This window comes from Gopherus flavomarginatus, chromosome 23 (genome assembly GCF_025201925.1).
Source record: "Gopherus flavomarginatus isolate rGopFla2 chromosome 23, rGopFla2.mat.asm, whole genome shotgun sequence".
In the NCBI taxonomy this organism is placed as follows: Eukaryota; Metazoa; Chordata; order Testudines; family Testudinidae; genus Gopherus; species Gopherus flavomarginatus.
Window position 1 is genome coordinate 9067783 of NC_066639.1, and position 14283 is coordinate 9082065.

The 14283-nt window shown below is 50.5% G+C and overlaps 2 protein-coding genes across 10 annotated transcripts in view; one reads left to right on the forward strand and one right to left on the reverse strand.

Annotated features, from left to right (window-relative positions):
• LOC127039341 (zinc finger protein 436-like) overlaps positions 1-14283 on the reverse strand; it is a 782343-nt gene that overhangs the window by 719489 nt on the left and 48571 nt on the right. The window lies entirely within an intron of this gene.
• Positions 1-14283, forward strand: part of LOC127039388 (zinc finger protein 436-like) — a 191683-nt gene that overhangs the window by 106218 nt on the left and 71182 nt on the right. For 3 of the 9 annotated variants that reach the window (XM_050933055.1, XM_050933057.1, XM_050933056.1), the window contains exon 2: positions 11318-11474. In XM_050933055.1, the coding sequence (XP_050789012.1) occupies positions 11318-11474 (157 nt within the window). Of the gene's footprint in view, positions 1-6276; positions 6370-7060; positions 7188-9001; positions 9085-11317; positions 11475-14283 lie in introns of those variants that run through there. The other 6 variants (XM_050933058.1, XM_050933060.1, XM_050933062.1 and 3 more) reach the window with 4 other exon arrangements.

Consider the following 14283-nt stretch of genomic DNA (forward strand, 5'->3'; position numbering starts at 1 on the left):
GATCCTTTAAGGTAAGTGTCCCACAGCGCAGCGATGGACGGTGCAATGAAGATCAGTCTCCCTGAGGTACAATAGAATGTAACACAGCGAACCACTGGCCAGATGGGCCGGGTGAAGGGCATTCACTGGAGGTACAAAGGAGAGTGGGAAAGCCACTTCACAGGCATTCAAAGAGGGAAAGGACACAAGCTGGGGGAGGGGAAGAGTTTAACAGACCTTTTGAGCATACAGGTTATACAGAGCACACTGATCACTGCTGCTCCTACAACATGATAAGTTCTCAAGCAGCATGTTTCTTACTTTGCCCGTCTGTCAATTTTGATGATTATTGATGGAAATATTTTGCCACTGGGTTGTGTGTTTACACAGAAATTGACATTTACCAACAAATACGCAATTCTTCCAAGCCTGCCTAGTCTGCAGTTGATGGGTTTAGAGGGACACATTCACTCTTCCAGGTCCCCATGTCAGGCCTGTGCTCTCCAGGTTGTCAACTTCCCACACTGCTGGGATCCTTCCCTCATCTCCCCACAAACCACTGCCCCACCCCCACTTCTGGGGTCCCCTCCCCACACTGTCTAACTCCCCTGCTGGCAGGATCCCTTCCTGTTCCTTTCATTTCCTGCCTCCACTCTGGGCAAAAGCTTTGCACTCTTCCCACACCAGAAGTTGAACCCAGGCCACCTGGGTGAAAACCAGGAATCCTAGCCACTAGCCCATATGGGACTATTGTTGCATCTGATGAAGTGGGTATGCACCCACGACAGCTCATGCTCCAATACGTCTGTTAGTCTATAAGGTGCCACCAGATTCTTGGCTGCTATTATTACTACAACTCAGGCCTTGGCTACACTGGAGAGTTACAGTGCAGGTGGTGGCTTTACAGCGCTGTAACTTACTTCCCGTCCACACTGGCAAGGCACATACAGCGCTGCATCTCCCTGGTTACAGTGCTGCATGTGCTCCACCTCGACGAGAGGAATAAAGAGAACAGAGCTGGTGATGCAGCGCTGGGGTGCCAGTGTAAACAGTGATTAATCTTACTACGCTGTCACTGACCTCCGGAACCTTCCCATAATGCTTTTAAGTAGAGATAACGCTCTTTGTTTTGGTGTGAAGCCTCTGTTTGTTTTGTTGTGAGCTCAAGACTCCCGGAGCTGCTTATCTAAAAACCAAACACAGTTACTGTTTGCAGTGAATGAGCAGAGGCAGGGGGATCCCTTTGGAACACCCACAGCTGGTGTTTGCTTGAGGAGAGAAGCAGCCCGGTGGGCACGTGGGGGGTCTGTTTTGGATCAGCTGCTTATCTGGTCTGTGAGGAAAAAACAAAGGTGGCTATTTGCATTTAGTGAATGAAGGGGGTGATGAGGTCAGAACTTGCCAGGCAGGGAGCTGACACAGTGTCAGCTCCAAAAATCCACTCGCTCTGTCTCCCCCACGCTCCCTGTCACACTCCCCTCCACCCTCCTCTTTTGAAAAGCACATTGCAGCCACTTGAACGCTGGGATAGCTGCCCATAATGCACCACTCCCAACACTGCTGCAAATGCTACAAATGTGGCCACACTGCAACGCTTTCCCTACACAGCTGTACCAAGACAGGTTTAACTCCCAGCGCTGTACAGCTGCAAGCGTAGCCAAACCCTCTCTAAGCCGACCCCTTATGAGAGCAGCAGGGACTAGTGTGATGGGACGTCCAGATTTTTGGGTCTTTTTTCTTATATAACTGCCTATTACCCCCACCCGTGTCCGAGTTTTTCACATTTGCTGTCCAGTCACCCTATCAGGGGTTGCACACAGGGCTGCATTAACCTTCAGGTGCTGAGGTTTCCCTCTCTCCATTCCCAGCACCTGTGATCAGGAAACAGACATCAGGGCTCCCAGGTGCTGCACAGACCATGACTGAGATCAGACCCCATATTGTGTAAGGTGCTGTATAAACCCTGGCCAACATTGGGACACCCAGGGGGTTCCCCTCAATTTCCCTGAGCCTCTGCTGCCCAACTTCTTCTGACTCCCTCTGGATCACACCCCCCGCAAAAAAACCACCTTTCCAAACAGTCCTTCTTTCCCTGCCCCCTGATTCTGCTTTCACACCCTGGGACCATCTCCTCCCTTCGTCTCTCCCCCTCCAGGTGAAGCAGAGATGGAGGCAACTTCAGCCACTGGAGACAGCCCCAGCGAGCGCTGCAGCCAGCCCTGGGGGCGGGGGGTGTTTGCAGAAACAGGAAGGGAGCAGCTGGGAGCGGGGGAAGGTGGGGTGCTGGGAAGAAGGACGCAGGAGAACAAAGCCCAGAGACCCAACACTGGGCAGCTCCTGGGGCAGGGCTCTGGCACAGCCCGGGGGCGGGGCAGCTCCTGGGGGGCGAGGCTCTAGCACAGCTCAGGGGCGGGGCAGCTCTTGGAGGCGGGGCTCTGGCACAGCCCAGGGGAGGGGCAGCTCCTGGGGGCGGGGCTCTGGAGCAGCCCAGGGCGGGGAAGCCCTTGGGGGCGGGGCTCTGGCACATTGTGGCGGAGCCCGGGCTGAGCAGCTGCTCCCTGGTTCTCCACCTACTGCCAGCAGCGCTGGAGCCGCCCGAGCCGCTGTTCTCAGCTGCAGCCAGGATCTGCCCTGGCCCCGCTGGGATCCAGGTGGGGACAGAGACTGGGGCCCGGGGGTTCCCCTTGGTGTGGCTGGCGGGGGCGGGAGGAGAGGGGACAAGCCGGAGCTGCAGGCGGGGGAAGGGCGGTGGGACATTGTGACCTGGAGCCCCCGGGGAGTGAGAGACCCCGGGGGGGGGCGGGAAAGTGACTCTGCCCCGGGGAGCCTGGGAGAAGCCTTGGAGCCGTCTCAGCCCCAGTGGAGCTGCAGCAGGATCAGCCCGCCCCGCTGGGATAGAGGGGCTGGGGCCCGGTGGGGTGGGGCGGTGTATTAAATCGCTCCCCATAGCAATGTGCTACTCCTGGGCACTGCGCATTCCCCATAACACCTGCTGAAGCCGCTGCCCTTCCCCCTGCCCAGACCAGCTGTAACGTTTCGCCGGGCACTGGGGGCGGGGCTGGAGCTGGAGCGGGGGTGGGGGCGAGGGCTGAGCAGGAAATTGATGGGCGGGGGGGTCAGGCAGCTGGAGGCAGGGTTCGTGGGGGGCTAAAGGGCACAATCCGGGGTGGGGGGAGGAGCAGGAGTTGAACTCAGGGGGAGGCGCTGGCAGAGCCCCTCCCTTTGGTGTGCGGGTGGAGGAGTCGGGGGGGAGAAGCCGGAGTTGCAGGGAGGGGGAGGTCACTGGGGTGGCGGGGTAGAACTGTCTCTGTGCAGCCAGGACATTCCCGGGGTGGGGGGCGAGGTGAGTTAACTAGATCCTGTCCCTGTTTTTGCCACTTCCTCCCACACACACATTCTCTCAAGATTTCCCCTTTTCTCTCTCATTATCACACGTGGCTATAAAATCCAGGGAGATTCTCCTCCCCCCCCCAATGATCAGCTGTCTAATTACCTCTGATTTTCCCTTTTCTCTCCATACTTCTCAAATGTCAATTTAAAATCTCTCCGATGGGTGGTGGATTTTCCCACCCATTTTATCTGCAGCGATTTGTCCTTGTTCGGGTGGGAAATTGTTGCCCTGGGTCATTCTCCAGAACATGGCTCCCCCTGGAGTGGGGATGAGATGGGATGAGGTGCCCGTTCTCTGCCGGGGCAGGGAAGGGAGGAGCACATCCCCCATGGAGACTGCCCAGACCCCATTTCCCAATCCCCCTGCAGCCCCCTTCCATTGTCCAGGGAGCCTTCCAGTCCCCCCCCTTAAATCACCTCCTCAAAGGGCTCTGAGCTGCTCACGTGAATGGTTGCCCCGGGGCCTGAGGGGGACCATCACATTCTGTTTATGTATTGGACAGTCATATAAAATCCAGTCCAACAGTCCCCTTTTTCATGATGGGTTGTTTCCCAATGTGCTAAGATGCAGCCGCCTCTGGGGTGGATCCATGGTGGCCATTATTAGCTAGTGACAGCGCATGGACCTTTCTTGCCGTAACAGGCCTTCCATTCTCCTGTTAAAGAAGCACCCCCCAGGCTCCCTCTGCCTGTGTGACTGGCCAGTAGGAGGTGGTGTTAACTTTCTAGCCACTTCTCACACTCTTTGAGGTAACACTTGCAGGGGCAGGGAAGGTGTCTGTGTGGGGAGAGTGCAGCTGAAGGGGCATTGTGGTAGGGGGAGGCCTCTGGGTGGCTGGGCAGGGGGTGCCCTAGTCAGGTTGGTGGGTTGTGGAGGTTTGGGGTTTGGGGTGTGTGTGGTTCTGATGTGCCCATCCCTGAGGCTATGGGTCCTGGAGGTGGGTATCGCTGGGGGCCTGGTGGCTGCAGAACAGTGGGGGTGGGTGTCTCTTGGGGGGGCGGGACAGAGGGTTAGAGGGAGCCTGGTTCTGTGCCAGGGGCTCTGTCTGTGCTTCCCCCGCTGGTTCCTGGTTTTGTTGCCATGCCCAGTGCACAGAGCTGGGGGAGGGGATCCCTGGCACTAGGTCAGGGCATGCCAGGGAAGCAGAGTGAGGGGTCCCACTGTAAAGCATCAGGGGGTCACACTGGGCAGAGGAGGGGGTCCCAGGCAAATGTCAGGGTAGATCGTTCTGGAGGGTGGGGGAGTTCCTAGGCAGGCAGTGAGGGACTGAGTTCCCAGTGGGGGGGTCCCTTGAGGTGGTCCCTGACTGCTGGGAGCCCTTGGTGGGGGGAACCCTTTGGGATTCCCAACCTGGCAATCATGGTGTGGTGGGGGTTCTCTGGCCGGTGGGGCTTTGAGGGGTATCTGGGGTCCCTGGCCAGGGACTCTGGGGGCTGCGTCCCAGGGAATATCTGATGGGATCCTGGCTGGAGGGTGTCTGGGGCCCCTGGCTGGGGGGTCTGGGCTCTGGGTACTACGGGGTGTCTGGGGGCTGCTGCTAACCATGATCCTTCTCTCTGGTCAACTTGTGCCAGAGTCCTGGCTCCAAGCACTGCCCGGCATTCCCCAGTCATGTGCCCTGTCACTGGGATAACTGTCTGTCCACTTAGCAAACACTGTTAGTGTGAAATCACAGATTTTGCTTTTCTCCTCTTTTGAAAACTGCAGGAACTTTCGGTTCCGTTTGGAAAATTTGTGCCCCCAGTCCTTGTCCTAGATCTGCGGGGGTGAGGGAGGTGGGAAGGGAGTCAGCACTGCCACACGATGGTCTTTTCCACAGCATTCTGGACTCATTCTTTCTGAACTCTGGTGTCATTGAGACCATTGTTAATCCAGAGTCACTGTATGGAAAGACAAGGAGTGATTCCAGATGGACAGTGGGGCAAATGAGATCAGCCATTCTCCCTGTGAGGAGGGGCTCCCATTAGCTGCTCTCCCCAGAGAGCTAAAGGAGGGAAGCTGCTCAAACGCTCTGTCCCTCTCTGCTCAGGATATTGGGGTTCAGCTTCCTGGGTCAGAGACTGCAGCCTCCATTGTGATCTGGGAGACCAGGCTTGGCAGCTGCTGCTCCCCCAGTGGGGCTCTGTGCTGGGAAGTGACCTTAATTGAAGCTTCTTCTCTGCCCGGCCCAGGGGATGACTTTCTGCAGCTGGTCCTAGCCCCCTAGGGCAGCCCTGTGCCCTGTTACTACTAAATTCTGAGCCAGAGTCTCCAGGTAACTGGAAGACCTCAGGGAATGTCCAAGGGTCTGGCAAGAAAGTGACTCTGCACAAACAACCCCACCTCTTTTCTCCTCCCATTAGCGGTTGCCAGGAGAAAATCCAGCCATGGGAGAGCAAAACCCACAGGAATGGGACTGTCCCAGCCAGAGGGGCAGGGAGAGAGGACAGGGTAAGGAGAGACTGAAAGAGGCAGTGGAAGAAATGAATGTGGGGGAGAGATTTCCAGCTCTCTAGTCCACCCAGAGACATGTATTGCTGCATCCCGTGGCAGAATCACTTTCCAGTGAACAAAACAAGGATCGGACAGAGCAAAAGCCAGTTCCTGACTCCATATTCCCCCTGCTGGGGTGTGGCTGCCGTGGGGTCAGTGTCTGAGGGAATCCCCACAGTGACTCCTTTGGTTCTGCTCTTTTCTAGCCTTGTGTTCAGAGAAGAGATGAGGGAAGGGAGAAGGGAGGTTAAACATGTCTCTGTGGGCTTAGCCTGGCAGGAGGGGCCAGGTCTAAATTGTAATAAACAGATTGAGCATTTCCCAGCATGACAGAATCTAGGGTGTCTTTCTGCAGGGAAAGGGCCTGGGGGAATTATGATGTGAAATTAACTAAAACCGGTTCTGAAACTCCCACAACTGCCCTTGTCCCCCAGAGAGGCTGCAGAATGACGTCCATGTTTTGCTCCAGCTCATCCCAGCCTGGCGTGGGACAGGAAAGAGAAATGGCTGCAGTGGAGTCAGTCCAGGTAGAGATTATTGGGGGTTGCGGGTGGGTTCCTGCTGGAGGAAAGGGAGAGCAAATACACCAGAGGTGGGAAGGTTTGCACAGTCTGGTTTGGAGGCTGGAGTGGGGCAGGAAATTCACAGCGTGGGGAAAGGAGGAGGCCAGGGTGTGGCAAACCTGCTGGGAGTTATTTACTAAGTGGCCTAGATTCTAGGAACAGATCCAGGAGGTTTGGAGGTGGAAATGCCCTAATTTGTGAAGAAAGAAAATAACCCACCTACATGGAGCTAGTCAAACTGACCAGACTCCTAGTGCTGGAGCCTGACCTCACTAACCAGCAGCTGCTGTGAGATATGAAGGGGGTACCCATGGGTCAGACTTATTGGAGCTGCCTCTCCCTTCATATCCCGCTCCTTACAATGAGGAGGGTGTTGGGCGTCCTACCAGCGAGTTCTCCCTGGACCCTGCTAGGGGCTCCATCTCCTGTATCAGTCAGTGGCTAGTAGGGGGTGATGGATCTGCTGGGAGAGACAAGGGGCTCTCTCTTCATCCCCTCACCCTGGTATTTGCTGGATACTCTGAGTGAGGTCGAGGTGGGACTCTCCTGACTACGATCCACCCAGAGCTTCCATTTGATTGACTCCTCTCTGCCACAAATAGTGGGGCTGTGAGCGGGGCAGCAAGTCCTTAGTGTTGGACTCTTGCTCTTTCAGGGGCCGGTGACCTTCAAGGAGGTTGCTGTGTATTTCACCAGAGAAGAGTGGGCTCTGCTGGACCCCGCTCAGAGAGCCCTCTACTGGGATGTCATGCAGGAGAACTATGAGACGGTGACCTCGCTGGGTAAGGATTCCTGTCCCTTCTGTTCTTGGAAGGGGAAATGAAGAGTGAAGGTTCATGCCACACCCAAAATGCCATCTGTACCCTGTCCTGTTTCAGCATCACCCCAATAGGCCAGTGACACACATACTACCAGAGACCCTCCCCTGCTGCAGAACACTTCGGGAACAGAGCACAGGAGCCGTATCGCACAGTGTCAAATATCTCCTGTTTGCTCAAGTGAAACTGGGGGTTAGGTCTGGCATAACTGTCCCATACCCCTAATCATTTTTGTTGCCCTTTTCTGAACCTTTTCCAATTCCAATATATCTATTTTTGAGATGGGGTGACAACATCTGCATGCAATATTCAAGATGTGGGTGTATCATGGATTTATTTGCTGATTTTACAAATATGATCTATGATATATTCTGTCATATCTATCCCTTTCTTAATTATTTCCTACATTGTTCACTTTTTTTCACTGCTGCTGCACATTGAGTGGATGTTTTCAGAGAACTATCCACAGTGACTCCAAGATCCATCTCTTGAGTGGAAACAACTAATTTAGACCCCATCATTTTGTATGTATAGTTGGGATTATGTTTCCCAATGGGCTGCACTATGTGCTATCCTGTCATCTAGTACTGCTGAGATCCTGGATTCAGTAATATCCCTGCCCTTCCTGTTCCCTTTCTCCACCGAACCCCGCCAGCCCATGCTTCCTGTTCCCAGCTTTCCCAGGATTCTCGCACTGTCTCTGAACCTCTCTGTCAGCAAGAAGCAGTGCCAGGGAGACTTGCCCTCTGTCTGGAGTCTTCGATTTCTGGGACATGGATTTACTTTCTCTGTGTTGTAAGAGGCTCTGTCATAATCAGTGTCTGTTACGTTACCCAGAGTACAATCTGGACTGTTAAATAGCTGTGTCCCCTCAGTTCTCCAGCCTGGGGTGCCTTTTCCACTGTTTTCCCTCAAGAACAGCCCCTCTTGACCAATTAACACACAGTCTCTAGCATGTAACTCACTCCCAGCTACACAGTATTGAGTGCTGCTAGACAGCCACTCATGCATTACACCTCAGGAGAAAACCAGCAAATTCTCAAGTGCCCAACTTTCCCCCAGAAATGTGCGTCTTCCACTGTCCAGCACGCTACTGAACGACACAAGCTCATATGAAGTCTGTCATTTCATCAGTGGAAAATGACATGCACCAGCTGGTTATCCCAAACAGAGTTTCCAACACACTTCAATCCACACATACTGGTTAGGTGAACAATAAACCAAGATTGTTAACTACCAAAAACTAAAACTAGGCCCAGCCCATGAAAGAGGCACTCCCAGGAGAGACTGTATAAAGGCTGGAACATGGAACAACTTTGTAAACCTGAGACAGCTGCCTTGGGGACAATGACAGGGAGAATCCCCCAAAGTGACTCCTTTGTTTCTGCTCTTCTCTGGCCTCCGATTGTTCCTTCCAAAGTGGAGTACTTTGCACTCGTCCCTACTGAATTTCATCCTATTTACTTCAGATCATTTCTCCCGTTTGTCCAGATCATTTTGAATTTTAATCCAATCCTCCAAAGCACTTACAACCCCTCCCAGCTTGGTGTTGTCTGCAAACTTGATACGTGTAAGAGAGAGACTGTTACTGGGAGGGTTTCACCATGTGTCAGAGGGTTACACCCTGGTGGGAGGGGGCTAGGCCTGTACTGGAATAAAGTCACTCTGTGCTTCACAGTGTGCCAGAACCTAGAATATGCATTAGCGTGGGAATCGGCTTGTGGAATGGACAAAAGCCTAGTCTGAATTCTCACACCTTGCCCTTTTCACCCCGGCAGGCCAGAGAATAACATCCATGTTTCGCTGCAGATCATCTCGTCCTCCCAGGGGCAAGGAAATGGCTGCAATGGAGCTGGCTCAGGTAAGAGATTATCAGGGTGGTGGGCTCTTCTTGGAGGTTGAGGAGCAGTAAATGCATAGGAGGGTGGGAATTGCTAGAAGTGGTTTGAAGCAGGAAATATCTCGGGTGGAGAAAGGGAGGGGACAGCATGTGACAAACCTCCTGAGACTTGTGTACTGTAGGACGTGATGGGTTGTCACCCCCAGGGGCAGTTGGTGGAGCTTCTGGGAACTGCTGTGTCCTCTAACCATCAAGCTGGGCTGGCCCTTCTCACACTGCTTTGCTGGAGATTTCGCCAGCCTCTCCAGGACCTGTTATCACCCAACACGACAGCAGGTGGCGCCATGCAGCCAACTAAGCTACCTGAGTGCTTTACCTAAGCCACTCAAGGACAGATAGAAGACAAGAGCCAATTTCCCACTCCCCAACCTTGCACACTTGCTGTAGTATAAATCCAGAATTATACCATCTTGTAGTGCACAGGGATCTCTATAATGTAAGCTCATTAATATAGTTCCCCTTCCCCTCGATATGGGACAGATATGCACAACAAGCTGAGATTTTCCCCAGACACTTCACTCAAAATACGCTGGTTAAGATAAAGCATCAAACAAGTTTATTAACTGCAGAAAGATAGATTAAGTGATAACAAACAGATCAAAGCAGATTATTTAGCAAATAACCAAAACTCAGACTAAGCCTAACATACTAGATGGATAGAATTTGAATTAGCAATTTCTCACCCTGACTGATGGTACAAGCAGTCCCCCAAGTTTCCATACACAAGCTAGAAATCTCTTGATCCTGGGAGCAGCACTTCCCCCACATCCGTTTTTGTTTCTCAGGTGTTTCCAGGAGTTCTCTTATGTGGGGAATGAGGCCAAGAGATGATGTCACACCCCTCCTTATGTAGCTTTTCCATATGGTGGGAACCTTTTGTTGCAAACTCAGTTCCTAGTCCAGTTTGTGGAAAAATACAGGTTCTAAAATGGAGTTTAGTGTCATGTGGTCTGGTCACAGGCCCTACTGAGTCATAGTAGCCATGACTCATAGGCTTGCTGAAACATTCACAGGAAGGCTAAGCTCTTCCACAGTCCATTGTCTTTGTTGAGCCATCAGCGCTGTCTGGCTTCTTCATTGTTGTACCTGAAAGGCTCGTTGTGGGTGTTACCCAGAGTAAGCACATTTGAAATACAGATACAGAGTCAATATCCATAGCTTCAGATACGAACATGATATGTGCACACAAATAGGATAATCATATTCAGCAAACCAGAACTTTTCCAGTGACACCACGCATCAGGCATCTTGTACAAAATAGATCATAATTATGTCCTAATCATATTATAATCATACCACTATGATGAATATGGGGGTGTAGTGTCAGATAGGTCCTAATTTCAAGGCACAGAAGTTGGGAATGGAACTTGCCCTCTTTGTGGAACAGGAAATAACCCTCCAGCCAGGGCTGGGACAACTTCCTAAACTTCCAGTGATGGAGCTTGAATCTACTGGCATTTCATTAATTACCACCAACCCCAATCTTTGTGGCAACTGTAAACTTTATCAGTGATGATTTTGTACTCTCTTCTAAGTCATGGATAAGAATGTTAAATAGCACAGGGCCAAGAACCAATCCCTGCAGGAACCTGCTAGAAAGAAATCCACTCAACCATGGTTCCCCATTTACTATCACAGTTTTTAATCTATTTAATGTATGCCTTGTTTATTTTGTATCATTCTAGTTTTTTTTAGTAAAAGTATTATGCTGATCAAGTCATGTCCCTTACAGAAGTTTAGGTATATTACATCAATACTATTAGCTGCAACCAAACTTTTGATCTCATCCAATAAGGATATCCTGTTAGTTTGATAGGCTCTATTTTCTCTAAACCTTTGTTAATGGGCACTACAATTCTGACCTTCTAACTTCTATTCTTTACTATTGACTTCCCCTTTCTTGCATATATTTTATTTGGAGAGTGCTGGGATTCCTACCAGGGAGCCACTATCAGGGTCTAGAGACAGCCCAATCTCCTATATTAAGCTCTGGCTAGTAGCTATGTGATAAATGTGAAGACCCTGCTTCTGTCTGTCAGCTGGGAGACACAAAGGTTCTCTCTTTCTACCCTCTGATGCCTCCTGGCTGCTGTAAGCAAGGTGGGGTGGGACTCTGTTAACATGTGCCTTCCGGAGCTTCCATTTCCCTGGTACTGCTGTTCTGTGAATAGTGGGGTTGTGAGTGGGTCAGCAGGTACTGAGTGTTGGACTCTTGCTCTTTCAGGGGCCGGTGACCTTCGAGGAGGTGGCTGTGTATTTCTCCAGGGAAAAGGGTAATCTGCTGGACCCCACTCAGAGAGCCCTCTATAGGGATGTCATGCAGGAGAACTATGAGACGGTGGTCTTGCTGGGTAAGGATTCCTGTCCCTTCTGTTCTTGGAAGGGGAAATGAAGAGTGAAGGTTCATGCCACCCCCACAATGCCATCTGTACCCTGTCCTGTTTCAGCATCACCCCAATAGGCCAGTGACACACATACTACCGGAGACCCTCCTCTGCTGCAGAACACTTTGGGAACAGAGCACAGGAGCAGTATCACACAATAGCAAATATCTCCTCTTTACTCAAGTAAAACTGGGGGTTAGGTCCAGCATAATGAACAGAAGCTTCCTACCTCCAGCCTTCTCTCAAACCCTGAGCCTTCTCTACCCAAACCAGAATGTGCTTGGGGTAAAACAAGCAGGCGGCTGGAGTCAGAGCTGCCGGTCCAGGGTTACTTATCATACAGACACTCAGTGTGTCCTTGAACGCTGGCTGGGAGTATCCAGACAGGGGAGCTCCAGCAGCAGAACACTGAATCTCACCCAGGATTACAGATGACACAACTCCTCACTGATCTAGATTGTACCCCAGCATGTGAAAATGGCCTAGGTTGGTAGTGACATTTCTTGAGACATGCAGAGTCTTGCTCCCATATCACCAGGTGTAATAAAAATAACAGGAAAGGCCAAATATGGAAAACTGATTGTTCAGCTTGCTTTTGACCTGCATCATATTTTGCAATATATTCCAAATAAGGAAATTAACCTGCAACGTATGTGTCATTGTTTGTGGTTTTAAGCTGTAAATGGCTTGTGTGATTTTTAGCTCGGGGACAGTATTCCAATAGCTGTCGCCCCCTGCGTGCTTGTAACCAAGAAAAGAGCCTCAGACTGAACTGATTCAAATATTAATCCTGTGGTCGTTTTCCACAACAGCCTCAATAGGTCCCTGTGATGGAATATAAGGCTACATCTAGACTACTCACCGTATCGGCGAGTTAAAATCGATTGCTTGGGGATCGATATATCATGTCTCATCTAGATGCCATATATCGATTCCCGAGCGTGCTTATATCTATTCCGGAACTCCACCAACCCCAACGGAGTTGCTGATTCGACAGGGGGAGCCGTGGACATCAATCCCGGGCGGTGAGGATGGGTGAGTAATCCGATCTTAGATATTCAAATTCAGCTACATTATTCACGTAGCTGAAGTTGCGTATCTAAGATCGATTTCCCCCCATAGTGTAGACCAGCCCTTAATGTCTTCACACCTTCCCCGTGCAAGAGAATGGCTATTTGACCAGCTGTTTGCCTTGCTGTCTCTGAGAAACTGGTCTGTGGGTGTTCCCCAGAACTATAACTTTTTCAGTAATATCATACTGTAAAATCTCACAATTTTACATACAGTGTTACTACACATTTTAACAGGAGGATAATATTCAGTAGGTTATGCGTTTTCTAATGATACCTCACAAGCCATACTGGGTACAAAATTGATCATAATTTTCTAGAAGAGTGAACACAGGGGTATAGACTAACACTGTGTCTGTGTGTGTGTTCCCAGCAGATATGTGGGTATTTCAATCCCTCATAAGCACAATGTTAGGCATCCCTAAGGACCTGGGAAACTGGTCCTGGGAATTCACTAGTTTAGCAAGTGTGAGACCGCATGAAATTGTGAGACACTTTGGTATTAATAATAAAATAATATAATCTGATAAAATTGCAATGAATCATGCTAGGTATGCCATGTAAAGTGTCAGTGAAAATGTTATGATTTGCCAAGTATGATAATTTTGTTTCTATGTTTCTATCACCTTTGTATTGTGAGTTACAGATATGTAGGGTATATCTGTATTTCCAGACTTGTGCAGTTTTTCTGGGTGACACCCCCAGACATATTGGCATCAACACTGCTTAGCCTGTTTGATGGCCCATTGAGGGTCATCAGCTGTACAATGAGCCCATGGACCAAGGGGATACACCTATTGAGTCAGCAAGACATGCTGCGGTATGCCTGTGTAATGAAACCTCCAAAGCTTTTCCATGCCATGTGCTGTGAAGCTTGTGTTTGGGACACAGGAAGTACAAGCCACATGGCAAAAGGAATATAAAGCGCAGCTGCATCATCTCCATCTTGTCTTCAATCCCCCTTCCTACCTCTGGAGCAACTTCTCTACAAACTGAACCCCGGAACAAAGGACTGAATGACCCATCCAAGCTGCGGATGCGTTCCAGACAGACTTTCAAGCCAGCAACTCACCAATACTGCTAAGAACCTGATATATCCATTTTGGAATGTATCTGACTGCTTTTCCATTTAACTTCTTTCTGTCCTTCTTTCTTTTAAACCTTTAATTTAGATGCTAAAGAATTGTCTGGAAGGATGGAATTTAACTTCATTCTTTCATTCGTTCTTTCTTCTAAACAGTTAGTTTAACTGCTAAAGGATTGGCTGGCAGCATGGTATTTTGGATGAGATCCAAACCTATAGTGACTGGGTAATGTGGCTGACCTTCCACCCACCCACTTCCTGGATCCAGTTAGGATCACTCTCCTGCTGTCCTCTGGCCATGCAGTAGCACAGTGAGCAGAGTTTTTAAATAACCTCTCACTGTACGGGACCTTGTTGCTGATTAGGAGTCAGAGAACTGTCATGCAGTAAAGGGGGCCGTGTGATTTCTTTTTTCAGAGTCTCGTTAACCAGTGTGTGGGATCAGAACCACAGTTTGTGACTGGTCAGTGAGTTTAACTTCAGTGTTAACCACCAGTTTGGGGAGCATCTGCTCTCGCTTTTTCAGCCTACTCTGACCTTGGCATTTTCAGTGAGGACTGCCCCAGGCACACCAGGTCACACTAAGCACTGAAGATAAATTAATAGAATGTTTTTTATGATC